General features: G+C 31.3%; 2 protein-coding genes across 3 annotated transcripts in view; one reads left to right on the top strand and one right to left on the bottom strand.

Annotated features, from left to right (window-relative positions):
• Positions 1-190: 190 nt before the first annotated feature.
• On the top strand, positions 191-2,697 carry LOC125065292. Its single transcript, XM_047672826.1, has 3 exons — positions 191-351; positions 1,164-1,275; positions 2,090-2,697. The coding sequence occupies exons 1-3, from the start codon at positions 276-278 to the stop codon at positions 2,202-2,204; spliced, it is 303 nt and encodes a 100-aa protein (XP_047528782.1). The 5' UTR covers positions 191-275; the 3' UTR covers positions 2,205-2,697.
• A 1,028-nt stretch (positions 2,698-3,725) lies between these two features.
• Positions 3,726-27,669, bottom strand: part of LOC125065474 (forkhead box protein O) — a 67,683-nt gene continuing 43,739 nt past the window's right edge. The window contains exons 3-9 of one of the 2 annotated variants that reach the window (XM_047673067.1): positions 19,343-19,525; positions 19,037-19,137; positions 17,840-18,085; positions 17,423-17,637; positions 17,112-17,299; positions 16,357-16,869; positions 3,726-6,538 (exon numbers count right to left, since the gene is read on the bottom strand). In XM_047673067.1, coding sequence (XP_047529023.1) covers positions 16,687-16,869; positions 17,112-17,299; positions 17,423-17,637; positions 17,840-18,085; positions 19,037-19,137; positions 19,343-19,525 — 1,116 coding nt within the window. In that variant the 3' untranslated portion in view covers positions 3,726-6,538; positions 16,357-16,686. The remainder of the gene's footprint in view (positions 6,539-16,356; positions 16,870-17,111; positions 17,300-17,422; positions 17,638-17,839; positions 18,086-19,036; positions 19,138-19,342; positions 19,526-27,669) is intronic. The other variant, XM_047673068.1, reaches the window with a different exon arrangement.

Genomic DNA, 27,669 nt, shown 5'->3' with positions numbered 1-27,669 from the left:
CTTTAGGTGCGTTGAATTTATTTTCTTTAAAGAACCTAACGATTTAGCACATTTTTTTAAACGTTATTTTAATTAAATTATATTAGTTATTTTTCATAATACAATGAATATTGACTACAATAGAACACTAGAACGATCAAGATCAATTGAAGATAAATTAAAATGTCATTTAATAACTAAGTCAAACTACTGGCATGTAATAAAACGTCTACATTCAAATATTCATATTTTTTAAAGATGTCTCTTGAATTGATAACTGACACAAAAACCGCATTATGCGATCACGAATAATAACCATTCAAAAAGGATTTTCAAATCTATTACACAGTAGGAAATTAGCGAATAAACCAAGTAAGTGACTTTTAGTATTGTAACTTTAATGTGAAGATAAATTTGCCGAGATAATAACAAGATAGCAAGTAAATGAATGCAAGTAATGAACAGACATGTCCGTATATATTATATTTTTTAGGACTTTCAACCATTACCGCTAAATATAAATCCAGTGAAAACAGTCTCCGTTCCATATTGAATACATTTAATAAAATAAATTATTCAGCACTGACACTAAGCAAAAAAACTCCTTTTTAATATTATGTCAATTATTATTTTAATCTCTCAAATTTTCCTTAAAAAAAGGCAATCAAATGTATAATTAGGTATATATTGTTACAAAAAAATAAGTATAATACCAATGATATCAATCTAATACTATCAAATAGACCAATTCAATATAATGACTGTACTCATGACAATTTAGAATGAAGGCAAGATTGCTACTAAGTTTATAATTTATTTATCTTTTAAAATTCTTAAAAGTTAACAATACATAAACGTGTCATGCTTAAAATGCAATAAACAGTCATTGCTGATCATTTATTGTTTTAAATTTTGTTGTTTATTTATTCGGTACTAAATTTAGCCTTTTCTATTTTTACTATTGGCTTTTAAAAAAATAGTACTTAACTATTTTAAAACTTAGAGTTTTGAAACTGGCTTAAAAATTAATAAAATTTTCGAGTAGTTTGTATACATAATATGCTAAAAAATTAGATACTTTCCTGAATATTAATTCGGAAATTATATTTTTGGTCTGTACACAGTCATATAAAGCTTAAATCTTATAAAAAATCATATGAACAATATATGTTTTTAAACACTAGCCCGATGTCAACCACACATGAACGAGCTGCCCGTACCGTGCGGACCATGGGATCCTTGGTACAGACAGAAGCAAAGTTTTTATATGAAGCATTTCCTAGGTGGATTAGCCTGGTATGAATATACATTTAACTACAGTATTTATCGAAAAACTTTATAACTTGCGATCGTATATATTATTTCCGTAGATCTATTATTATAAGATACTATATATAAAATGTAAATATGTATCGAGAATCGAGACATTTAATTATCTTACTCATCTGATATCTGCTTGTGATCATATACATAAAGGAATCTAGCCAACTGAGTTATTAAAATGGACGGATATTTTTTAAACAATGACCTAATATATTTTTTCATCTAACCTTACTATTAACTCTTAGCTACCTAATTACCACGCAGCGCTCGCTTCGAAAGCGCCTGGACCGACCATAAATTTTATCTCCGACTACGTTGAGTACTTTCGTCGGCATACTAACCTATATCTGAAAAAATATGCAACTTTGAACATTATAATATATAGTGTATGTCTGTCCTGAAACAATTAACTAAAATAATATGAAAGTTCCATGTCAACCGGATTAGTATTGTCCAATTTGTCAATTGTTTTTGAGACTAAGTTAGTGTTGATATGACTCTAGTACCAATGTTTGTAAACGAGAAAAGGTCATTATGCGTATGCGTTATTTCTAAGAGTTACTACTTTCTCTCTGATCAAGCTCTCATTCATATTTTATCATGTCCGAACTAATATTATTAATGTGAATGCGAGTTTGTTGGTTACATCCGAACTATTCAACCGATCATCAACAAATTTTGCATAAACTTTGTGAGGGGTAATGACATAGGGTACCTAACTTGTCCTGCCCCTTTCACACGCGGGCGAAGCCACGAGCGGAAACTCTTCATAACATATTTGATTTAGGTGGCTGTTTTCATTTGGCATGGCAATTTATACGGACAGTATATACCTTAATTGGGGACCTCCTGATTTCCCGTCACCTCCGAGCGATATGGTAGAAGAGTGCGAAGATGCGTGATCTGCTTTTTGCGAGATAGCAATTATTATTGTTTAGAATTATTATTTTTTACATATTAAACTATTCTATAAATGGTTCAATAACACGGTATTTGGGATGCAGATACCCAAACTCAGGACTGTATAAAACCGAGATAAACGGCTGTATTTTTAAAACAATTATGTGTAATATGTGTCTGTTTATTTACTTATGTTTTAATAATATACCTAATACATAGTTAGTCTTTAAGTTCGACAGACGAAATATACCATCATTTGTATTATTATTTTACATGACACAGGCTTGTTCGGATTTATTGTTTTCGTAAAAGCGCCACTCTCAAAATATATCGCTATTCTTAGTGTAAAATGTACAGATGTAAAAATACTAAACTTTCAGGAAATTACATAAACTGAGTTTCTTTTTTTATTAATATTATGCTGATATTTTCCCCCTCGACTGTTCTCATGCAGTCCAATGTATGTATGACGTAGCATTTTATTATTAAAAAGGATAATATAAAACTTCCTCTAGTTTTAAATAAGAACTTCATTTGTCGTTATATTTTTTGCTCTAATGATAGCGATATGGGCTATTTGAATTGTAGTTTCTATCGATAGGCACACTGAACATCATAGTATTTAATTGCTAAAATTTGACATATGATGATGACCTATCCATGAGGTTTATTTGCATCTATTTGTACATATAAAAAACAGAGAACATTGTACATGAGATTATAAAATAAATTAATCGTTGTGGACACTATTATCGAAAGACTGCTCGCAATATAAAGTATTCATCCTATTATAAGTAGGTATGTTAGAACCATAATATGAATCCATTGTATCAATTAATGACAGAATAAATATATTTTTTTAATTTGTTGTTTTATTTTAAACAAGTTGAGATGGATTTCTTTATAAATAAGGGGAATTAGAGGTTGAAATAATACAGCCAATGAAATTTTGAAAACAATATCAAATTTAATACATAAATAAGTATTATGTATCTCTACATACATGTTTTCATCTATATATTTACATTGAAACACATAATTTGCCTAACTTATCTAATTCTTTGACATTTTGTCTTAAAATTGTTACATTAAAAATAAGCAACCAAAAAAAACAATTTGTTACGTCATAAACATAAGGCAAAATTATATAATTTGTAACATTTTACAAAATAAATTACTAGATGTCTGTGGGTTGGTGTGCCCGATCTTAAGATAAAAAAACAAGCAATGCTCCTAAGTTTTTATATAAAAATATAACACTTCGTAGACAATTCTACAAGCAATGTACGATAGGTACGACAAAGTACGACAAAGTACGTCGCGTATTATCATTACTACAATCTATATCATGATTTTATAAGCACTGCAGATCAATTAAGGCTCTAACATCTATTATTTTTAATATTAATATATAAAAAAGTCTTACAGTTATCGAAATAACGATTGAACTCGTTATAACAAAAAACTTCCAAGTTAAACAACTTAAAACATATATATATATATATATATATTAAAAAGAAAATAACAATAAATCTTCCTTAATTCTGAAAAGAATAAAAAACATAGATAATATCTAAAAAAGGTAAATTAATTTAATAAGTAATGAAAAATTTTAATGGACCTCTCTTTGTACATTTATTTCGATTATACATTTATTGAGCATGTTTAGTTTTTAAATTTAATAGATAATAATGCTCAGAATTATTCTGTATTCTGAGTAATAATGTTATGATGAACGTGTCCCTAGTCCTTTTAAATACAACGGCATATATGGCGTACATTTAAATTTTCTACAAAAATACTAATAATATTATATAGTCTGATCACATAGAAAACACAAAAACTGTAAACAAAACAACTGCAATAAAATTCTTACACAGTAATAACTTGGCTCTGGCGCTATTCGATGTAATTTTTTTCATTATTTTTCATTCATTTAATTCTTTTCATATTTATATTTTTAATATAGTTCATGATGCTTATTTATTATTCGAAAAAATAAAGACTAGCACCATTTACGGGCTTTTGAATCATCTCGATTAATTTATGAGTTATATAAAATTAACATTACTATGTTGTAAATTAATTTTACTACCTCAAACCATTTAGTTACCTCAATACTTGATTGGCCATAGCTCTAACAATAAATCGGGCAAGCCATCATACCTGCTTACATTATTTAAATTTTCTATGAGATCGGACTAAGGTAATTTTCTGTTACTTGTGAGAACTATTTTTCTTTAAGAATGATAACGCTACGAAAGTCTTTAAATCCTTTCATAAATTTACACAAATGACAATTTTCTCTCACAGTCCTAATATTAAAAGCACATTACAACCATAGTGCAAGGTTTCACGTTTAAATACAAACGTGGAACATTTAAATTCTGTCCATACTTAATTGACCATATGGATTGACCTCTGCTTATGTATTTTCTAAATTAATATTACACATATCAACAACCATATGATATACATTACCATTAACTAACGTTCTTTCTACCTTTCTGAGATACCACCAAAACAGGCTAGTCACCTTATTATACATTTCATTTTAAGTTTTTCAATTCATTTAATACAATAATAATAATTATGGTTACACATTGTTATACATATGTTTGTTTTGGCAATGGTTACTACAAATTACGAAGATAATAAAACAAATACTACATTGAAAATATAAATGACTTAAAGTCAGATAATCGAATATTAATTAAAACTACGAATTTCCTATCTATTTTAAGTTCCTACGAAATTATATTAAATGATTCTAAAACGTCCGTTGTCCCAAGTTTTCTAAGGTCAAGTGAAAATAGACATAGCATATAATTATAGCGTACCGCATTACTACATTGGAATTTAATAATTCGTTCAATCTTAGTTAAAATAAAAACAAGCGTTCGAAAGGTTTCATTAAAATATTAACTATAGCACCAATATCAGCTGTATTGTATATGTTATAATTACTATTGAATAAAGAGCGGAAATTTAGCGGTTAACATAATTAGATATATATATTTGTTTTTGGAAACTTAATTTAAATTAATATGTGTGGTTATCATCCGCAAAAGAAATAAAGAAGTTAATTTGTGCACTAAAATACATTTATATGGACGTCAAATATTACAGGAATTGACTTACATTAAATTTACTAAATTGAACACTTATTTGATAAATCTATCACAAACAGTCCACTGAGGTAATTTACAAAGTGAACTCGCTTTGCTCGAGTAATTTTACGCGATAGCCTTCGCTACTAACAACTAATATCTACTGCGTTTAGTTGAAGAAGTAGCTTATTCGAAATATTTATTATCTGGGACTAGAGATCTGACTATATTGACTTTTGTTTGTGCTTTTCATCAACATGTTTTCCCACACGTCTCACCGATCTTATAACATTCAATCGTTGAACGACATTTTTGTACACGATTTTTAAATAGTTCATTTTGATATAGTTCAAAGGATATTTATCCACACTATACATACATCTATTCGTCCACGTTGAAGTTAATTTTATTTTGATCAATTAAATGAAACAAACCTGTTGCGTGAGAAATTAATCATTGATACGATATGTTTAAAATTAACTTACTGGAATCATATCAAACTATTTAACTATTTAGTTTTATCATTTTCACTATTGAGTCAGTTCTTGCTCGTTGCGAATTCACAGTTTGCATAAGTATTATCAGTTTTAAATCATAAATAAGAATAAACAAATTGTTTATTAATTTATAAATATAATTTTATTAAAATACTGAAACTACTGATTGAAAACGCAAGTTGTACTCGATTTAATTTAAAATACAAATAACATTTATATATCATCCTATAAATTAGTTATCTTAAAAAATTTCATAAAATTGGCCCGCACAAAAACATTTAAGAGTCAATCGATGTACCTACCTATATGGTAAGATATTTTTAAATTGAAATGTACATAAATTAGGTCTTCGATTCGAATGCTCGGGCGAACATATAATCGGGTAAAAAATACCCTGATTTGACTATTTTTGTTTAAAGTATAGTCCTCGGAAAATCCAAAATACGTGCCATATAAAAAAAATATATATACATATATCACTTTTTCAAATTATTCGTCCTTTTCTTATAAATAACATATACGCGAGGACACATTTTTTTTTTTCTTTTACCTCAGTCCTTTTGCAAATATACAACGCACTCCTTTAACTTTTATCACCCAATAAAATAGATTTTAATGTCAATATTTCACTTCGAAATAATTTTCGTAGCAAAAATTTATTTTAATTGTTCTTCAGTTTAAAATTTCTTCAGAAAGAGGACAGTATCATCAATGCAGACCTTGATAAATCTGAAACAAATAAAATACATATTTTTAATACACATTTTATGTATAATCGTAACTTTTGGCATGTCTTTAATATATGTATAACTTTGGTAACACACAGAAGAAATAATTAACACGCGCACGCGGAATCCGTCGCGCACCGTGTAACAAATAGTTGATATGTTTGAAGCTATCCGGATTGCAAGCGGGCGCGCACAATTATTAATTGCATTATGCTGGCGGATTCACGTGTTCGCTCCTTTGACAAAAATATTGGGCTTATTACATTTTTAAAATATTTTAATCGCGATGGAAAATCGTTGATACACGATCCCGAACTAAATAAGTTTCTTATCCTAAAAATAAACTACGTATGCTTTACATTATTCGATTTAAATTACATTATTATAATTATATCTTTGCTACAATGCAGCTATAATATATTTATTATTTACTTTTGAGGTTGATTTCAACAATTAAAGTGCAGTACCTTTTTTAATCTTGATTCAAAATATATTTTAATAACTAAGGTATAAAGGTTTGATTTTATATTTAATTATAAAATCAAACCTTTATATCTCATTAGATGGATCTATTATGATAAATATTGTATTTATTCGACATTCTTAAAGTCGAATGTATCTTCTTAGAAGATTTCCAAACTTATGAAAAACGTACGATGAAAAATTAAAAAATAAACTCTTAAAAAGTACCAGTAAAAGCAAGTATAAATAATGTTACACCAATTAAAATGAATATGGTTTTACATTCGAAGTTAAAGTCTAAAGACAATGTTCACGTTAAACTTATTTCATATCTTCGTAAAGGCTAGATGAGTAAACGGAAACATAATTAATAAGAGGGTGAGCTGAGTTACGTCACCAACATCATGGTGATCTCGATTTAATTCTCACGCAGCGACTGTGGATGTGGATTATCAGCTATTCTCTCAGTTAGAGTTTCTGCTGAGTTGGTTGAGAGTAAATCGTAACCTGCCCGCCGCTCCGACGCCAGTCTGCGCGCCCCGCGTCCCGCGTCCCAGGTGACGACCTTATAGTGCTGTACTACGTATTCAGACTGTGTATCGATATTTCGTAATAAATAATTTATCTAAAATACCTACATATACATGCGCATTTTGAAAAAAAAAAGTTTTTATTAAATGAAATTTTGTATTTAGTAATTTAGCGGACACGTATTTATTGTCATAAATACATACTGACGGCCATAACCATGTAATATACTAACTTAGTATATAAACAAACTTCATAGCCCTGTTTTAATTTTCACATTCAGTTTAATATATCAGTCGAAAATAGTCGTTTTTTTTCTACTCAAATCTTTATACTTAAAATTGATATTTTGTTTTACTGTTCAATTTAATTAATGTAAATTTTCAGATACTCAATCAATCGAATGTTCGGTTGATAAAAATTGCATTTAGACAATTCCTTATTTTAAATTTACCTCTTAATCACAGCCACAGAATCTGCTCGCGACATTTGTGCTGTGCATTGGAATGGATGCAATAGCTGAAAGAATCGCCCGTGATTGGTACTTCAAGTTGAAAAATGAAAATTTTTACCTCAAAGACGCGCCTCGTTTTGGCCCTCTACTTGAGTTCAATGAAGATTGATTAAACCAATTTATGTACGGAAATGCGTGTCAAACAAAAAGGAAACTTACAAAACATAAAATGCTTTCACAGTGCTATAGAGCATCTTCTCTCGAAGGGAAAGGTTCAGTATGGAGTATGGGTAAAGGAACTTGGTTCAATGATTTTTTTACTCGAAACCAGGTAATTTCTAGCAACATCGTATTGAAATTCATGTTGAAGGCTGCGATGAAATTGTAAATAACAAAGAATACATTATTGGTTATTCGTTAATTTTAATATACAAATAAACAATCACGAAAAATAAAAGAAATGGCACGAAGTTTGTCCAATCCAATACATACATATGTACCTAAGATTTTTTAATACGCACGTTTAAAATTAAAAGAGGAGTTCTTAAGCTGGACACTAGGTATTCAAAAAAAAATAAATATGTTGATTAATTTTTATCATATTAATCGACATATTTTCAAAGTAACATCACCTCGAACCACGATAAATCTGTCGCATATTCAGCAATGTAACGGACTTTCTCTCCGTTCATTGCTCAGAATAAAGTGCGCGTCTCTTAATATGTGATGTAGATAATTGACTTTTCCCGAAATAAAACCCAACATAAAACATGTCTAAACGAAGGCCTTATATACGACATGATTTCTCGAAAATGAAAATAAAATATCCTCGCTTAAACCATATCTCTTTACTCGCATTGTATGAACACCAGTTATTATTAATCTTGTTGTAATTTTCGACAACTGTAGTTAGCAAAATACAAATATATTTATGCTTGTAAATTATAATACTTATAAAATATTTGCTAAGAAGTTATGAACACATGAATAAATTAAATGGATGAATACTATTGATTGTGGGCTAAATCTCGACCAGTTTTTGTACTTAGATCGTGTGACGATAAATCTATTTTCGGATGTCACGGGTTATAAAACATAGGCGCCGTTGGTTATCGAGTAATTCCGGTGAGGGGGCGGTGGCGTAAATTTATTCATACTGAAACCGACCTCTTAACTTTTATGTTATTTAGGGCGCGTTTCCTTTACAGCGCGACGATTGCAAAAGGATTTACATTCTATATATAGGTCAAATTTATTGTTTTTCTATTATGTTAGAGGTTTATATATTCACTTTTTCATTGCGTTTCGATTTGCTTTATTTTATTTTTTTTTACATATTTCACGATGTGTAACTTGTTAATATTTATTATAATATATTCTGTAGTTATGTGTACTATATATATTATTGATATCTAAGATGTCATTGTTAATTTAAAAAATATCAACCGAAATATTAGAAAGATGTTTTTTTTGTTACACTTCGGTATTTAGGTGACACTTGTCTTTAGCAGAGTCGAAGATATCGGGTTCGATCCCGGTCCAGTAGCATTGCATTTATATATATGTGCTTAATTTATTTGTAATTCATCTCGTGCTCTAAAAAACTAAAAGGTTCCAAAAGGTTATTCTATTAAAATAACAAAATAGGTCGAAAATATTAAATAGTTCAAATAAAAATACTTGATTTAAAAAAGGGTAGCAATTAACACAGTTAACAATAATAATTTACATCAACTACACAGACTAAATATAATGATCTAAGTTTAATTTTGAAACGTATAAATAATATTAAAGCGAACGACAAGTAATTAAATTAAAGCGAAGGCATCAAAAAGAAAGAATGATAAAAAAACAAAATTTGTTATGGTTTGATGAAGCAGGATTTTACGATCTTCTTTTAGGAGACTTTTGTATGTTATCTTTAAAATTAATACCAAGCAATTCGATACAAAAATCTTAATATTCACAATTTTAATTTTGTTTCCCATTTACTTCTTTCGTTTCTCTAACAAGATCGGTGTACTTAATCAGATAAATCAGTAGTTTTAAAAATAAGTAATACAGTTTCTAAAAAAAATATTTTTGTTTTCTTATCAGTCCAAAATAAATTATGCAATACGTTAAATTCTTAGTTATGTGATCTTTACAGTCGCTAGTTTAATGGAGCAGAAAAAAAGGGAATATATTTATTGACTCTCCCAATAATTTATTGTTCTACCAATAGGCTTTGAATTTCGATATAGTGATAGTAGGCGTTGACAACATTTTTTATGTAATTGATTGTTGCAATAATAATAAACAGAAACACTCTTCTAGACACGAAGGAAAGATTGGTGGCAACTTGGAATATTTATTCGTTATAATATATATTTATTTAATATTGCGGATTAATTTCTACCAACGACGTATTGAAAATCGCGTTGAAGGCTGGGATAAAGTTGTAAATAACAACGGAGAATAAAATATTGATTAATTATTTGCTATTTTTAATATTCAGATAAACATTTACGAAAAAAAAAGCAGTACGAAGTTTACCCAGTCCTACCTAATTATACATATACCTAAGATTTTATTATAACGCGTGTTCCAATTTTAAACGAAAAGAGGAGTTAAACTAGACATTAAATATATAAATAAAAGAAAAATATGTTTGTAATATTAAACATATCATATCGACATATTTTTAAAGTAATATCACCTCGAGCCACGATAATTTTACACGCAATATTAAATAAAATATATATTACAACGAATAAATATACTAAGTTTCTTGCTTTCTGTTCTGCTTATGTGTTTAAACGTGTGGCTTCCAAAACTTCATTAAAATAGATAGAATTTAAATTTTATTATTAAATTACAGGAACTTAAAAATTACGCTAGTCACGTCAGTGGTCTAAGTTTAAAGCGAGTGGAACTAGGAAACGCAGCTACTTACGTATATTTATATACTTAATATTTATTTCTTTATAATGTTGTACACTAAGACCTTCTTCGAAACGTGTTCAAACTTCTGGAATAAGATGAACTAATATAGTTCATTAGTTTTTTCAGTCAAAAATTGTAATAAAACTCTCGCTTGATATTATAGATTTAGGTTATAAGAAAAATAATTTAAATGCAGAAATTATATCAATTCTGGGAGTATTTGAAATATTAGTAATCAAAAGATATTTAAGGGTTCATGGTATAATGGTATTGTTGGAAATTATCACCTTGACCTAGGTTTTAAAAGCGGCGAAGTTATTATAGGAACATCGGAGGTAAAATTAAACTAGATATACGTAGATATGTGGAAATATATGTTGATCAAGAACTGTTTGCAGTGCAAAAATAGGGGAGCCATTAGCAAATCGCATGGAATATATAAGTATATAACCTAATGGTTGTTTACCTTTACTTCTTCAGTCAATGTAGAAGGCTATACTGTTATTTATAACAGCTGATTCTCTTATCAGTTCTACATAATTATGTTAAAACAACAACAATCACCTTTTTATTGTAGAACACCTAAAGAAAATGCATAATAAAAAATATTTCTATTGTTATATCAGTAATTAAATATCATGATAGAGATCGTGTCTGTTAGCGACCGTTGTGTCATGTCTGTTAGCCTACGATCAGTAATAAATAGCTTTTGAAAATTGTGACCAATAAAGGAAATGATAAGGAATGTAGAGTAATTTAAATGCCCCCAAAATTTAAAACATGCATTGAACAGCATGCGGCAACGATTTTAGCATCTATCAATATTAACACAGACGTATCTTATATTTTACCTTCGTATATATAAATGTTATCCAAAAATGTACAATCTCATTTATTGTAACAGTATTTAGTGAAGCTAGTACTTTCATAAGCGTCTGTGGACTAGAGAGGCGGGTTAGGATACCTGTTGCACGAAGGCGGGGCGGCTACGCCCAACGCCCAGTTCGCCACATTGCACACGTTCTCTATAGAAATGATGCACATTCTATGTAGAGACATGGAAACGTGTGTTGTTGTACAAAACCTTAAATGTAGCCTTCAACTTTTTGATTTAAAGCAGAAGTGTAATAACAAATGGCTCATTTTTTTAATCAAAACGTATGCACACAATAACATAACAATCGATTATATTCAAATATTTATTGTTAATTATTAATACGAGAAGTAAAGAAAAGCTTGTAAAACCAGACTGCCGTCTCCGCAAAATCCTTCTTTGGGCGAGCTACTTTTTGTCTTTCTAATAAATTTAAATCTCGCGTTAGAGAAAAAAATCATTAGTAAGACAAGAATAAAAGTTTGAATCGAAGATAAAATAGTGTGGTTTGAACTCTCAATTATAATTATTTTATAAAATAAACGTAACAAAGGAATACTAATGCTTACAGACATATTTAGTAAACAACACAGAATCCAAGAGCACACAACAGACCTACAATCTTCGTCATAATTTAAAGTTGAATTTTGTATTTAGATTTAGTAATTATGTCTATTAAATGAAAATAGTTATATAGTCACGAATTAATAGCGTTTGTATCCAACGAGTTTTTATTTGTGAATCGATTTTTAATCGCTAAATTGATAGCGATTCGTTAATAATTGTTTTGTACCTTAAGGTCAGTAAGTACTACTCGAAGGTAGTCATGCGTCGATAAATAATATAATTAGTAGGAATGGGTAATGGCAGAGCCGGTTGACTCTTTATTTTTTTTGCAAAAAAAATCTTAGGTATAGGTAGATATGAATTTTTAAATTTATAGAATTAAAAAAATATACCTCAACACATATTTGGATAAAATGCAGGTCGTTATATCAATCAGATTATCGTCATCAGCCTTATTTGCCCGTTAAATTTTTACATTTGGCGTTCCATAACAAAATTTTGAAACCTTCAGCAGTACAGAGCCGTCACTACTCAACTCGTAATCCAATTTGTTGACGGCCCACTCTAACGGAAGAATTTTAAAGCTGCCTTTACTAGATTACTTCAAACACCCTTCGGCGTTTTACCATTTGTTCCGACACAAAATAGAAATTGCTTAATATATGCATACTTAATGCTATAAAAGTAAGTATCAACTGTTTTGTTTGTGTATTTATGAAACATGTCAAGACTTTGTGCTGTGTAATTAATTGTAAATAAAAACGTTGGCATAAAATTAACTTTCATACATTGCGAAATTACTATTTAATTATTAAACTGAATTTTAATTACATACTTTGCACAATGATTATTTAATAATTTAATCTTCGTATGGTTATCTAATATTTAATGTAATTTCAATTAGAATAAAATATCCATTATATTTTATCTGACAAAATACTTTATTTTATAAGAAAGCACTATGGAAAATTCCGTACGTACATAAAGCCCTGCAAAATTGACAGCCATAACTGCGTTGGCTTCATTTAAATAACCGATCAAAGTCGACTAAGCTGTCAAACAATAAATAGCCAACTTGTTGGATGTGGTACTTTCATCCCGCAGACTCGATCTGAATGCGAAACATGAAACGCAACTTTTAAAATTGACAGCGCAAAGGCATCAACATATAAATTGCGAATAGAAGGCAGCTTCAAGTTTTATTATTAGATGCGATTTAAAATTTGAATTACTTAACTTTTAATAAGTTTAATATTATAGATAATAAGTAAAAGGAGGGTTGATATCGAGGAAAATCTGGGATATTATGACCGATGACAACATCGTGATTTACGGTAGTGGCACTTAATCAAAGAAGGCTGTTATCCGTTATTGTGCTTCGTTGTTTTATTTTAGCTGACACCAAACATGAAACAGAAATATTTCTGTGATATCCATAATTTATATCAATATGTGTCTCTGTACCGTATATTGCGTATGCATATAACTACGTAGTTATTACAATTAAATATTAAAATTAGAATTATGTTATAAAATCTAATAAAAATTTACAAATTAATGTTTAATTCATCACTCATTTTAGAGGCCATGCGGCAAATATTTAAAATACTTAAGTACAAGGGGACACCAAGGAAAGAGGAAATAAAAAGAGAGCAAAGAAGCGTTTTATTAAGTAGGGGGTGGTGGGGGGCGAGAATATAATGAATAAATTCCGTGTAAAGGCCCCCTCGTAACGCAATTGAAAACTTTTAACAAGTGCCGTGAAATCGTGTGTAAAGGTGGGCCCGTACCTAATTACGTCGCTAGCCGACCGGAATGCGGGATGAGTTCAGAAATTTAAACGACTCTTTATGAAAATCAGCTTGTTAATATAAAAGTCGTGTTGACCGATGTCACCATTCTTTTACGTTCTCGTTACATTATAATAAAAAATCTATTATTTGATTTATTTCCGAAAAACTCCTGAAATACGTATTTAAATAATTGAAATTAAAAATATTTCTTATTTGAATATTTGAATGATAACCGCTGTGTATACATATAAATTGTCGGTTGAGATCTTATCCGCCATTAACTTCTTACTTTAAAGAATTAAAAAATTAACAAAACCTCGCCGCCTGGTGAAGACGTATTCTTTGCAACCCTAAAAAACAAGTCATTACCGAAGCGGGTTTAATCTAGCGTCGTATTCAGCGGATTTTTTCGTGATATTCCATTATTTGAAGGCGATCGCTCGACTCTAAGCGGCGGGCACCGTTTACGCTAAAAATGATATGATTAATTACTGGCTCCGGTCTCCCTCATTAGCGCACAAATAGGACCATTCAGTGGTGAAATTGAATCACGGGTGCTCGCAAACCACGTTCAATCGCAATCTAATTATAATTATTATTCATACCAGTAAGCAAATGACAAATGATTTTCATGGAACTTCGCGAATGCATTGTTTTGCTGGTTAAGCGATTAAATCACCTGCTTATATTTTGAGCTATTTTATGTTGCTTCTATAAAGCGGAATTAATGCTGTAAGAAAATAATTTAATTGATCGAAAACGTTATTTAGAAAATATAGAAATCCAAACACCTAAAGATAAAACAGAAAATTAATATACGTATATATACATATATATTTCTGTTCATGTCAGTTATCAGACGAATTTTTTGCATGCCTTGTTCAACTTAGTATTATTTATTCATAACCCAATATAATTTGCACACAAACGCTACGAGACCTAAAGGTCAGGACTGACAAGCGTATTTGCTGCGAACATGCAAAAGGTAATAAATAAATATAAAAACCGTTATATCAATTTAAAAATAGAACTGGTTATTTTAAAAAGTCAGTTTATTTTTTTAAATAACTTTTCAAGCTGATAAATTATGAGAATATTTTTATTTCGTTTATACTTTCACAACAACTTCTTAACGTAATTATTTACTAGCTTAATACAAAGTTGTTACTTTCATATATGTATCTTTAATATTTTTTTTCTCGTGTACTCTATGCTTTGTTTTATTTCGTATTATATTGGCCAGCTCATCTCATACGCCGGCAGCTAAAATTCGCGTCTCGTCAATCTTTTTTTCTCCTTACATTCTTTCATAAATAAAGGAGATCACGTGTCATAATCTCCGTACAAAGAGACGAAACAGAGAATGTCGTAATATTATCATACAAACAAATATTTGAAAAAAAGGCTCGTCTTTAATGTGTTAGGTAGGTCTGTCTCATTTTTTATTTTATATAATAATCGTAAAACCCATATTATTTTCGTTTCTATTAAAACATATATTAAATATTAAATAATTTTAAATTTCACAATACAATAATAATATTTTTCTTCTGAATATTTTAAATTGAGACACTAAATAGGATATAGTTAAACATATATTTTTGTTACATCGCATTTAACATACATTCGTTTAAAATGAATACAACCGCGTTCCAAGTGTACAAAACGAACGTTAAACTTCTCATTCTTCTATCTCAGTCTTAAATACTTGAAAATGGGGTCAGATTGCCATCCGCTGTTTTCACGAAACAATAAAGTTATAGTTTTGTAAGTAGCGATACCGTTGAGACTGAGTTATTGGACACTCAACTGGAAACTTTGGGCGGATTAACGCAGATATTTCGGAGAATTTATTGCATATGTACTGACTGTTGTAAGTATTTATACATCGGAAATCAGGTTTTATTTCTGTAAATTATATTTCTTACATATAAACTTACGTATCGTGACACTATAAGAACAGTTATTTTTAAAGTGTAAATCTAAGAAAAGCGATTTTTTGATGTCAGGATAAGTAGATATATATAAGTTCGATTATCTCAGATTGACTGAACTAAAAATCACGTCGAATCTCACTAGACCCGTACATCAGAGGAAATTACAAGAATATATATGTCCTGATTTAGTGGTTCTGTGGTGTTCTTATTTGGTCTAACGATTTAAATATAATTTACCACAATTTTAAAAATTAATGATAGTTTGAAAAGTATAATTACCTTTTTAACCACTGGATAAGGTCCCATCATATGCCCCCCTCCTCGGTCCTCTACACATTAATATACTACTCATATCACAAGCTTCCACCTAGCTTACGACTAATACCTACACTAACACAATTGACACTTTAACAACGATCGGTAACGGCCCGCTTAACATTAACGCTAAATAAAATTCTAACATTAGTTAACATGATAAACAAAAATCTCGACTACCATGCAAAAGTAACAACTCGAACAGAATCTGTTTGCGTCGTATTTACAGATAAACGTATGTGTTGAATATGGCATTTACATATTTCAACATGTAAGCAGGTAACTAATTTTTTTTCAGTGGACCCAAGAGGGGGGTCCGGAGTAGGGGGTGTGGGAAGCTCCACCACCTGAGAGTGTCGTGGGCACGGGTGGTGCGGGTGCTACGAACTGACTCTCCGCTTCGGCCGCCATCGCGGTATTTTGCTGGGGAAAATTGAAGTCTAGTGTACCATCCATGCTGAGTTCATGACGTATGACCTGCAGGAACCAAAGAACCTATGTGAGTGTAATACAAATTAATTTATCAGATGACGTTAATCATTTTCAAGATTAGTCATATTTATGATAGAACGTTATTATGAAAATGATTTGAAACTATAAGAAACCGACTAATCGGGGATAAATAGAATACTATTTATCCCCCTTTTTATAAAGTTAAAATAAAACAATTAATCTCATTACTTTTAAGTCGCATTAACATAAAAGAAGAGTATAAGTACCTCATCGACATTACAGTCGAAGTTGTGTTCTAAAGTCTCAATATTTAAGTCCTCCGAGAGCCCAGTGTAAAGAGCTCCCATAATCTGCCCCATTACCGTCGTGGGGCCCACGGCACCTGTCTGCACCATTACACCACCGTTCATGAGCGTGGGGTCCGCCGTCGTCACCATTTGTGTCTGACTGTTTTCTAATGTAAAATAAACTTATTATCATTTAAATATTACAATTAATTTATAATTAAACTTTAATTTGGAGGGGATCAATTACTCTAAATTAACTAAAAAAGATATAGTTAATATTGAACACTTACCAGTTAGCATAATGTCAGCGGGATCAGCGGGTGGCGGTGGTCTGACAAAATGGTCTAGCGCATGTTGGTGCGGATGAGTGGGGTGCGCGGGGTGCGCTGGATGTGCAGGATATAACGACGCACAGGCACAGCCGCCGTGTGGGTGTCGCGGACAAGCGCCATATGCGAAGCGATAACTTCCACCCGATGACGACGATGAAGTTGTCGGAACGTACCTGATATTGCAACTCATATATAACTAATTCTACAGTATTCTTTAAAATCTTAAATTCAATTGTTTAAGTGCTTTTACGAATCTAGGTAAGCAGTATCTAAAATGGCTTTTAGTTTAAGTGAAACTACGAATACTTTTTATATCTGCATCTATTTAAAAAATAAATTCAACCTAGCTTAAGCGTATAAATTTTAAGATCTTACGTATTTAGAAATGGATCTGTTCCGTGTAATTTCATTGAATCAGCGAGGGTTCCTGCTAGGTCTTGGTCTTGAGTGTAATCAGCTGGAGAGAAATCACTGGTCGAAGCAAAGTCTCCTACAGGGTTATAATCTGATCCCCAGTCTGGCTCCGAGGGTATTAAAGAAGGTATTGGAGACATCCGACCGCAAGATGACGCGTTGGATGAGGCCCTCTGACGGAAGTCCGGTGATAACTGAAAACTGCTGCTACGGCAAAGCGAACAAGCGTCAAAATAAAATAAATATATACGCTCAAGTATCGATATATAATTATCAAAAAATTGATTTGAAAAAGTAAAATAAAATATTTAAGCAAGTCCTGGTAAAATGATATATCGATGCTTGAGTGGCAAATAATGAAAATTTTAGCAGAAAAAACAACAGAACCTAGTTACTTCTAAAAATAATCCTATACATAAAGTATAATGGACAACATGCAAATCTAATGCCTCCATCAAGGCCCGCTAACATGAATGCCAAATGAAGCGATCATCATAACGGGTAAAATGGTCAGAAAGGAAACATTTTATTAGCGCAAAGTATGGCAGAATATAATTCGATAAGAAATGTTACGGACTTCTTCTTCAAACGAGGACATAGAACAAAAAAATGTTCGATATAAAAGTCAATTATGTTCCTAATTTTGACATATATTCGGCAATAAAAATGTTTAATGTAGGAGAGAATGACGAGATTCAGAATCCATATAACTCATCATCTAATGGTCTAATGGTCGTGAATGAATTAAAACCTTTTATCACAAAGTAACAGTATTCCTATAACTCAATTTTATTAGCGTGGTCAACGCTGCGTTATGTCGATCGGTAGTTTTTATTGTGTGCGTAAAGTGAACTTCTCATGCGAGTCGTAAATTGTTTGGGTGAATGTAAATACTAGATGCAATTAAATACTTGGCAGAATGCACAATGTTATTACTCGTGTATGTAAATTATTATGTATTTAACGTCGAATTAGTATCGTAGTCCACGACGGTCATGTCCGTTAACATAATTGGCCTGATGCCATACATCACCCCTTACGTTTAAACATCTGTGGAAATTTTATTTGAAGCAACTAGTCTAGGTTCTTGTAACATCTATAGTTTTAACTAGTTTTAACTTCTAAAGAACGAGTGAGTTATAATTTTATATGATTTACCTGTGTATCGGGGAATCGGGAAAAGTGTCGATACTTTCGGATATTGAACTACTCGGACTCGGTGTAGCGTCAGCTGCGACTCCATTTCTTAATGCTTCAGGCTGTATAAGAATTTTTTTTTATTTTTTTTCTTAATGTTTGTTTTGTTTTTTTTTTTTTAAGGTATAAACAATCCAACGTTACTCATGAGCGATTCGATGGAACTAACTCGTTCTTGAATTAGACTAGGATTTTAATAAAAATTTCATGCTGATGATACAAATAATGATGATGTTTAAAAACTTAAATTTATGTGATAAATGATACCTTCTTTTTAACTCTGCCTCGCCTTTTCTCTGACTTTGATGTCTCCATCGATAAAGCACGCCTTCTCACTGACTTCCCAGGTTTTGCATCCGGGTTGATCATCCACCATGACGACTTTCCTGTACCCTCGTTCTGGACCCGCATGAACCGGTTGTGTAGGGACAGGTTATGCCGGATCGAGTTCTGTAACAGATCAACACACATTGTTAAACTCGTTCCGAAATCATACATCGAATTTATAGGGTTAATAAAAGTTTTTAAACAATATCACCGTATATTATTGACCTCAAAAAAATCTATTTTAATTCCAACTCAAAGTTAGTGCAATAACGTGTCCTATCTCACACCGGTAATAAAATCTCACAACTTTTTCTGTTGAAGGAATAAAAGCAACCACAGCAACGAATGAAGTTTAGCAATAAAAGAGACCATAAATAATTTCTGCGTGCCCTGTGAGAACTGCCACTTTCTCGTATCGTTCATTCCGATGTAAATACGTAGAACTTTAAGCTAAATCATAAAATCGCTAAAATAGTGCTCTGTAAAACAAGGAATATTTTACCGTTTTTACGCGCAATTTAGCACGAATGTTATCTAGCCGAAACTCTCGGTGGAATATTGGAATGCATAAATTATGCTACAAACGGGTGAATCTACAACACCTACATTTTTTAAAGCAACTGATTAAATAAAAAACTGGTGTTCAAAATTATTGACTCCTTGCTCTTTGATTTACAATGATATTTTAAGTTATTTCAAAACTAGCCTGAAGCGCATTATTTATACCGTGTTCTCTTTGACTATGGAAAATTTTATATTCAACGAGACCATGATCCGACTTTTAAACGAGCCGTATCAATACTATGGGGCCGTGGCTTTTCGAATAATAACGACAGTTACAACCAACATCACGCAATCGGCCATATTTAAACGTTGACCGTTATACTGATAAGACAAAATGTATTTCTGCATTCAATTACGAATAATGTACAACAATTGGACTCGTACATAAATCCACTAAATGTGGACAAGTCGCGCGATTTATCAAGCGTGAAAAGCGCGCAACAAATGGCCTGTCGAGTATCTGATGGATTTGTCGCCAGAAGCCCTTACCAAGAATTCCACTACTATAATTGGGACGTTTGAATAAAAGTAATCGTATAACTTGTCAGAAGGGAGACTGATATCACGGACATATTCACAACACGCACATATTGTGACCTTTTACTTTTTTTAGCTACTTATTAAACGGTTTTCTTTTGTTTTCTTTCCGTATCAATAACAACATTGTAAGATAGTTTAGTTAGGTCAAGTGTCATTTTTATCATTTATCATTGTTCACAACAATGTTCACAGTTTTTACAACATTTATTTGATTGCTATTTAAAAAAGAAAATCTTTTTCATTTTGTTAGAGAAAACAAGTATCAATCTAGTTTAACTTTTCGTTTAATAATAAATTTTCAATAATTGTTTTAATGTAATATTATTCTTCGACTAACGATTTTTTGATTAAAATATTTCTTTTTACATCTTGATCCTTTTATAATTCAAAAAACATTTCAGAAATAGTTATCAACCGGACAAATATGAATTCTTGCATTTGCTTTAATGATATATTCAGTAACGTTCACCTAAAGACGCAGACAAGATTCGTGCGAGATCGTACTTAGAATTTCGTGTACGGTAGGATCTTTGGCGCCATAGCGACCCTTATGGGGTGAATTAACCGTCTCCGTCGACGTCCCCTTTAATGCTCCAGCGACTTAAATTTTGTCGAATTTCCATGCTGTAATATCGTGTTACGCAATCTTCAAAATCAATGGCTTATGATTTCCGTGGTTTACAGCTTCAGTGGATTAGCAGTAAAATCGAATACAGTAATCATTTTCTCAAACACTAATAAATATTCCTGCCACATAAATCCATCCAATTTACAAATATATTTATAAGGCTTATGAGATATATTTTCATATATGCACGTATACAGAAATCCTTACTACCATTTAGTAAATTTTAATACAATATAACACAATGGTTGTTAAAATTCTTATTGTAATATAAGATACATTTCCTAAGTTATAAACATAGACTTTAAAATAAATAACATGGCAAAAAAAAGGATTTTGCTGATTTTTTCAAAATGAAGTCTCGGCTCGAAGAGAGTAAGTATTCAATGTCAAATTGATAGCAACATTTCTATATATATAATCTTTATAAAGAAAGTCCACTCAATTATACTAAGTGGTATGCAATTAAATGATTACATAATAATAATTGTATCAATTAATTAGTTAGGTTCAAAGTTGGGTTCGTTATAATAATCTGTGGTTATACCTATATGGGAGTTATCATATCACAAATAGAAACTAAAACAAATTTTATTTCAAGGTTCTTTATTCATTACAAGTAGTACATATATCTAACCTTCGAGCGGAGAATATTTTATTAAAGAAACGTGGAAACGGAATGGTCTAAACGATTGTGTATTGAATAATTCAATACTACGCCACACTATAATGCACGGATTATAAACCATCAAAATATATTATAACACGGCACATTACAGTTTTACTTTTGTAATGATTTAATGTCTAAAATGCAGCTTGGAATTTATTTCTATGCACTAAATCATAATAATAAAATATTTAGAATTGAATTGTTATATTTAAAAATTCATAAAAATTAAAATTATTTAGAAAATTTGTTGATTGATTTTAAGGCTTTTTTTTAATTTTCCAGTACATCTCAACGATTAAGTGGCACGGAAGTGATATTTCATATACATTTGTATATCCGTGGTGTGTATGCTTTGTCGCTGAAAATGCGTCAGATTCAAATAAATGCGCATACGAAAATTGAATACGTTTACAGGATGAATAGAATATAGAACGTGCAACGTGTTTTATTTTGTTTAATGTGATAGGATGTGCAAGTAGGTAGGTACTCTTGTTATATTAGTTATCCTGTATGTCGTCGAATACATTTTACATAACAATCGTTAAAATAAAACGAGAAATTGCTATATCTGTTCCATCATCAGTGTTTACGGTCTAACAGAACTTGGAAGGTGATATTTATTGACACCAATTTATAGATGGAAATTATGTATTCTCTGAATAAGTTAAATTTTAGGGAAACCAAGACTATTCAGATAATTTCAGAGTGTGAAGTGAAACAATAAATAATTCAAATCGGAGAATCACGATAACACAATAGAAGGGAGCAAAGAGGAGGCAGTCAGACGTGACAGCATTGAAAATTCGGAAGAAAATCCACCGGCGTGTCAACCGACACTGACAAATTTAATTATTCAACTTACCGAAACGTTAGCAAGATGACTTTTCCAAAAGGCGATAACTAAGTATAAATAAATTCACTTAGATCTACCACCGCAGCAAAGTTTAACTTAATAAAACATTGAAATTTTCGTAATTTGATTGAATTGAGGTCGGAATCTGTAGCGACATGATTTGAATACGTCATTCCGAATCATTTCACATTTCAATTTTAAGATTTTCAAAAACAGGCTACGTGTCTAGCTTTTTAGTGAAGGTGTAAACATTAAGAATACGCATACTATATATAGGTAAAAGGTTTAAATGAATTTATTAATTCTTATACTAATATTTTTATATGCTCTTAGGGTATAAAATAAACTTGTCTTTTAGGATGCAATATTAATCGAGTTTTAAAATAATAATTAAACTTTTTTTTAATATTTCAGATACTAACCGCGGAAATGCGTGTTTATTAATATATAAGTAAGCGTAACTTTCACACACTTGCTCCGTTATCCGTCCGTATCAAAATAAATATTGCAAAATAGCACGGGGGCATGAACCGCTACGTTTTTGGTATATGAAATAATAATTCTTTGCATATAATATGAATGTATAGCTAAAGCCAATATATAGTTGATACCAAGTTATCTCATATAGTAAGCTATACAAAAATTCTAAAAATTTAACAAATATGTAATTAAGAAAAAAAAGTATTTAATTTTATCTCAATATAAATTAAATTTAACGCTTCCACTAGTTCGGAATGTAGACTACTGTGGAGAACCGCTAAGAAACTCACTATAAGTATTTACACTTTTTCTTTAATTAATTATTAAAGCTGTGGTACTTTGACAGACTGATACAATACAATAATTAAGAATACAATTAAATAAGCTTAAAAAATCTTCATAATATATAAGAATGTGAATCTAGGTAAAAATCACAAACTACAAAATTTCTATCTAAATATTCAAAATAAGGAGTAACCATAATTATTGGCGAATATATCATGATAACGTGTCTAAAGACTTATTGTATTCACCGCTATAATTGTATAAAATTAAACAACTACTAATATTAAAACTTAAGCGTTTAGTTTTATTTACTAAACGAGCAATACTAATTGCTCAAGCAATAAAAAGAAAATTAAGTCTATGGGCTGAGGAGGAACGGTCGCGTTGTTGGCGAGAACCCAGTTCTAAATCTGACAGTCGCCGCTCTTGACCCCACCTAAGATGCTTCGTGGTGTGCCAATTCGTTTTATGATTAAAATTATAAGGTCCTGAATATGTTTCCATAGATTTTATCGGAAATAAGACATTTATCGATTTATTTGGTTTTTAACTGGTCTTCATAATTACTTGTTCTTAATGTTGTTCAAACTTTTGTTCTTTTGATATCTTATGATAGAAGTACAAATTATTTTCTTATTACAAAAGTATTTCGATGTATTAACGCGACAAAAAATAATATTTTTATTTATTTAAGTAAAAAGTTTTTGATTTATTTAATATTGCATATTTTTGTTTTCATATAACATGCATAAAATTGCATTGAGGAAAAAAGGATCTATAGAAGGTCTTTTTCCTTTCAATGAACAAAGAATGACTGAATAAAATTCTCTTTAGTAAGATTCATTGTGTCTGAATGACGATGGAGAATTAAAACATTTCATTTTCGCCATAATAACTATCGAAACCTAAGTGATGACGAAATTTTTTTAAAAACGGAGGGTGATTCTATTTTTCTTGTAACGAAACGCAAACACCTTTTCAATCCTTCAATAGGCTCGACGAGACGGTGGGAAGAGCACGACCAACTAGCGGTAGCAGTTTCCTAATGGTATTGTGTAAGACAGAAAAAATATCGGGATCCTCGTACAATGCCGGTGCGAACGCTGTTTGCATGGAACATGATTAATCGTCGGTTCAGAAGTACTCGCGGCCGACACCTTCGGCGGTTCCACAAAAATTAATCATTTTAACGCGGCATTGTCGTTCCTTCTGCTGCGATCAAACTGCTCCCTAATTAAATTACAATTAGGACCATAATTTGACAGATTACATTTGAAAATTTCAAGATATTTATATAACTAAATATAACTTGTTTCACGGTATCATATGGCATGTTACTTAATTTATAGAATGTTAATCTTTTAATCAAATGATCATATCGCTACCTATCAGATATGGCAGAGCATAGGAAAGAATTACGCAAAGCTTTCAGAAAGTGCGATGTTATCTCGGCTGTCGTTTCCATAAACTTAATGGCGAAGTATCACAAAACTTACATATCGCCGTTATAACAACCTAACTTGGCATATTTGTTACTCCCTCAGTCAGCATATTCGCGTCGAATGACCGCCAATTTATGTGAAAACTTCCACACCGGTCGGAACATGACCTATCTATAAGTTTTTACTCGTCAAATAAGTCGCGCTATCTGTACTGAGGAATTTCTAAGGTAAATATGCCAGGTTAAAGTTTTCGCGTGAAAGTTTATGGTTTCGAAAAGCTATGTGTCAATTCAACGATTGAAATATGGCGACAGATTTTCGTGGAATGGGTGGCAGGCGACGCCACTGTTTCCGCATTCGGTGACGTGATGCATCGTGTGAGTTCGCATTTAAATTCAGGGGTGTTCGTATTTCAGATGTCACTTTTGTGCTATGTTCTGAAACGTTCGGTAAATTTTATCGAGACAAGATCGGACTACATGACAAGTAAACGATATGCATCACGATAGAAGGTCGATCACCTCGTTACTCGCCTGCTGATAACTGGATTTGATTGATCTGCCATTGGCAAAATAGAAATAATAATAAATGAAACACCAATAAATTAAGTAAGGTAGTCGTGCTTTGAAGAACGTCAGGAAGATAAGTAAAACATTCCACTTAGAGAATTGCGGCCTAGGAATGCTCACTAATATCACACTCATAAAGTATCAATAAATAAGATGTAGTGTATAAATAATATAATTTTTACTAAATAAATGATTTATTAGAGGAATAAAAAACGCACCAAAGTTATAATGAAAATATAATATGTGATAATAATGCCATAAGAAATGTTTCACTATTAGAATACACTGAAACAATAGGTTATTTTAGTTTTTGGTAAAACATCTGATAAAACATCTGATGAAACATATTTTAAATGTATTACTTTACAAAAATAATATACAATAACCACTTTTGTATTTGACAGAGTCAGTTTCCTACCAATGTCAGAGAGGGAAAGCCGTAGTTACAATTATATCCGACTAACGGATCTACGCTTGATAGGAGTGCCACCATTGCTTTGCACCATTGCTATTAAATAATATTACATCCAAAATATAGTCATGTGTTATATAAATTTCTATAGAAATATAAACGAAAACAATACATATATGAAGTAATTATTGTAACAAACAAAAAGCTTCATGTTATAAGTAATATGTTACTATAAACTATTTGAGTGAAGAGAATATCAAAGTCCTTTCGACTTGTAAACTTAATAATTTCATACATATTTGCACATGGTGAAATGTACGATCTGTGTCGTTAGGTAGGCGTCCGCGCGTCGCGTCGGCAGGTATGTCGGTGGCGCCACATGGGCTTCTGCCAGATTAATGGATCATTGCCCCCCCACCCCACCACCCGGAGATGCGAAACTACTGTTCGACGACATACCTCCTTCCTCAGTGAGATATATATGTTCTCCTACTTAACACTCTACAAACGCGAAATCTACATTCCGAGCGAATTGATAATAAAACATTGACCCACTAAGACGATAACAAATCAGGCGATCCGACCTTCAATCTCAACAAGTAGCGAACTTACATTTATGCTCGATAAAACACTTGGAAATGACGCCTCGTAAATCACGAAGACATCGAAAGTTAGCCGCCGAGCACTTAAAGTTTAACGGACAATAATAACTGCCGATGAAAAAAGGATACGGGCGTCGAAAGAGAATAAAAAATAATGTGACTATAGTGTTCGAGAAGGGCTAGGTTAGCGAGTGGGTAAGTTTTGAGGGATGCCGTAATGAGGCTCGCGGGACAATCGATAAATTTGAATGTTCTCCGGCGCCGCCCAGCAACTTGCAACTTTTTTCGGTAGCGGGGGAAAGCGCGCCACCGCGACGCCAATCCTGTAATGCTAGTTCAATACTTCAAGCGGACTTATGCTATGGCTTGTTAATTGAACACTAATATTAAATTTATTTATGGGAACATAATAAATTAAGTAAATATCTAAAATGTTTTGCTTTTGTAAGAATTCAGAAATATCATCATACATGTATGTATTATCAACGGTAAACGTCAGTATTTTATACATTTCTTTTTAAATAATAGGTGTATGCGTTTAAATATTTATAGTGAAATTAGTTATTTTATAAAGTATCAAAACAAAAAAATCTTATAGCGATACAGAGCTATATTTCAGTGTACATCAAACCCATGCTCTAAGCAGGTAAGATAGCCAAGCGCGGAAGTGATAATCTTAAAAGTTAGATTGACATAGTTCTGTCATATAAAACGGTCGCAAAGTAACTATGTCGAGCAAGAATGTTAGTAACTGATTTATTAGTATTGATAGTAAAAATGGATATGAATATACTTGATATTCATATAAAAACATTGGCAGTACACGTGTCAGCAGTGTAACCTTGTATGTAAATCAGCAACGTTAAACTGTAGCGTTATATTGAAACGTTGCATTTTTTCAAAAAAAAGTTTGAAAGTTTTCTTGCATGGTCAAACTGGATACTCGAAAAGTACTTACAATACAATAGAATTCACTCGGTACGACCTCTTTGTGACTACGTTTAAAACTGTGCTATTTTATCTATATTAATATTATAAAGGCGTAAGTAATATTGTCTGTGGGTCTGTTGCTCTTTTATGGCCAAACCACTCAGCCGAATTTGTTGAAATTTAGTATAAAGCAAGCTTGAACTCCTAGAAAGGAACTAGGCTACTTTTGATGCCTAACACATGAATAACCCCTAAAACACGAGCCAAGCCCCGGACAACTAGTAACAATAAATAG

Source organism: Vanessa atalanta, chromosome 7 (genome assembly GCF_905147765.1).
Source record: "Vanessa atalanta chromosome 7, ilVanAtal1.2, whole genome shotgun sequence".
Classification (NCBI taxonomy): Eukaryota; Metazoa; Arthropoda; class Insecta; order Lepidoptera; family Nymphalidae; genus Vanessa; species Vanessa atalanta.
Note: the sequence above shows the minus strand (reverse complement) of the source record. Positions and strands in the feature narration are given on the sequence as shown.